This window comes from Alexandromys fortis, unplaced genomic scaffold, assembly GCF_014885135.2.
Source record: "Alexandromys fortis isolate MF-2015 unplaced genomic scaffold, M_Fortis_MF-2015_v1.1 scaffold_447, whole genome shotgun sequence".
In the NCBI taxonomy this organism is placed as follows: domain Eukaryota; kingdom Metazoa; phylum Chordata; class Mammalia; order Rodentia; family Cricetidae; genus Alexandromys; species Alexandromys fortis.
This window is the reverse complement of record NW_026068354.1, coordinates 44,231-45,950: the sequence shown is the minus strand read 5'-3', so window position 1 is coordinate 45,950 and position 1,720 is coordinate 44,231. Positions and strand designations below refer to the sequence as shown.

Below are 1,720 nucleotides of genomic sequence, written 5' to 3'. Positions count from 1 at the left end.
ATGATGGCTTAAGTTGCATTCTAACCACAGAGCCAAACGGAGCAGCACAACCATAACAAGAAAGCCACAGGTGGACATAAGATTGCTTGGGGCAGCAATGGAATACATGTATACTATAAAAGCACCTACACAGACACAGGAACCACAAATAAAGAAGGGAATGCCCACACAGCTACATCCTCAGTGAAAATTAACATTTTATTGACCATATGTGGTGAACAGGAGAGCTTCAGCAGAGAAGTGATGTCATAGAAGAAGTGAGTGATCTGGTTGACCTGAACGTTATATATTCAAAGGTTCAGTAATTTGAAAGTACCTACAGAGTTAGACTATTATAAGATTCTCAGTCAGTCAAAGGGACTAAAAATGATTTATTCATAAATCTGCTTCTTTCCAAATTCAACCAAGAGGGTGTTGATAGCAAACATTATTTCACAGGTATATGATTCATGGACACTATTAAGAGAACAGTATTTTCAGACTAGCCCTTGCTTCTCAGGACTTGTGTTGGCATTCTTCGTTTGCCTGGGAGTCAGGCTGGAAGCTTCCTGAGATGCAAAGTCTCCTAAAAAGCTTCCGTAGAGCTCCTTTAACTTCCTGGTTCCTGAGGCTATAGATCAGTGGATTTAACATAGGAATGACAACTGTGTAGAAGATGGCGACCTGGCGATCCTGGTCTAAGTGATAGCTAGAGGACGGCTTGAGGTACATGCGAGTCACAGAGCCATACAAGAGCAACACAACCAAAATGTGAGAACCACAGGTGGACAGAGCTTTGCTCAGGGCAGCAACTGAATGCATGCGGGCTATAGCAACACCTATGCAGACATAGGACCCCAAAATGAAGAAGAAGGGACTGACCACCACAGCTACACCCTCAGTGAAGATTAATATTTCATTGACCACGGGTCGAATGCAGGAGAGCTTCAGCAGAGGAGTGATGTCACAGAAGAAGTGAGTGACCTGGTTGCCACAGAAGGTTAAACGAGTGACCAACAAACTGTACAAGAGACTGTTAAGGCTGACCACAACCCATGAGGTCAATGTTATTCGTAGACAGAGGTTATGACTGACAATGGCAGAGTATCTTAAAGGGTCACAGATGGCAACATAGCGGTCATAAGCCATGGCAGCCAGTAAGTGGCCTTCCATGCTGCCCACTGCCATAAAGAAGAACAGCTGTATCATACAGCGGTTATAGGAAATGCTTCTATCCACAGACAGTGTGTGCACCAGCATCTGAGGAACCGTGATGGTTGTTAGAGATATGTCAATCAAGGAAAGTTGGCTGAGAAGGAAATACATGGGGGTCTGAAGCTTGGGGTCTGAGCAAGCAACAAGTACTAGTAGGGTATTGCCCATAACTGCCATCAGGTACATGATTAGGACAATTCCAAAAATAACTGGCTGCATCTCTGACCTGCTGGATAAGCCCAACAACACAAATTCAGTCACTTCTGTTCTGTTTTTAGTTGCCATGAAGCATGCTCTACTTCACTTGTGAAAAGTAACGATCAGAGCTTAAGAAAGAAAAGAAGATGTCAAGGCTCAAACAAATCCCAGAATCTCTTCATCTTCAGTGGGTTACTCACTGAAACAAGGATCAGTTCACAAACTTCAGCATCAAGAAACTCACTTTTGTTCTTTTGTTAATGGTTTTCAATCAAATCACCTGATATAACATAAGACTTAGAAGTGATTTGATATCCCCGACTTCTTC

The 1,720-nt window shown here is 43.0% G+C and overlaps 1 protein-coding gene across 1 annotated transcript; it reads right to left on the bottom strand.

Annotated features, from left to right (window-relative positions):
- Window positions 1–495: 495 nt before the first annotated feature.
- Window positions 496–1,479, bottom strand: LOC126495364 (olfactory receptor 1361-like). Its single transcript, XM_050132972.1, has one exon. It carries the CDS (start codon window positions 1,477–1,479, stop codon window positions 496–498), a length of 984 nt encoding a protein of 327 aa, XP_049988929.1.
- Window positions 1,480–1,720: the final 241 nt, after the last annotated feature.

Excerpts from the sequence above, each read along its gene's own strand:
- LOC126495364 (XM_050132972.1), bottom strand. The coding sequence starts at position 1,479 with ATGGCAACTAAAAACAGAACAGAAGTGACTGAATTTGTGTTGTTGGGC.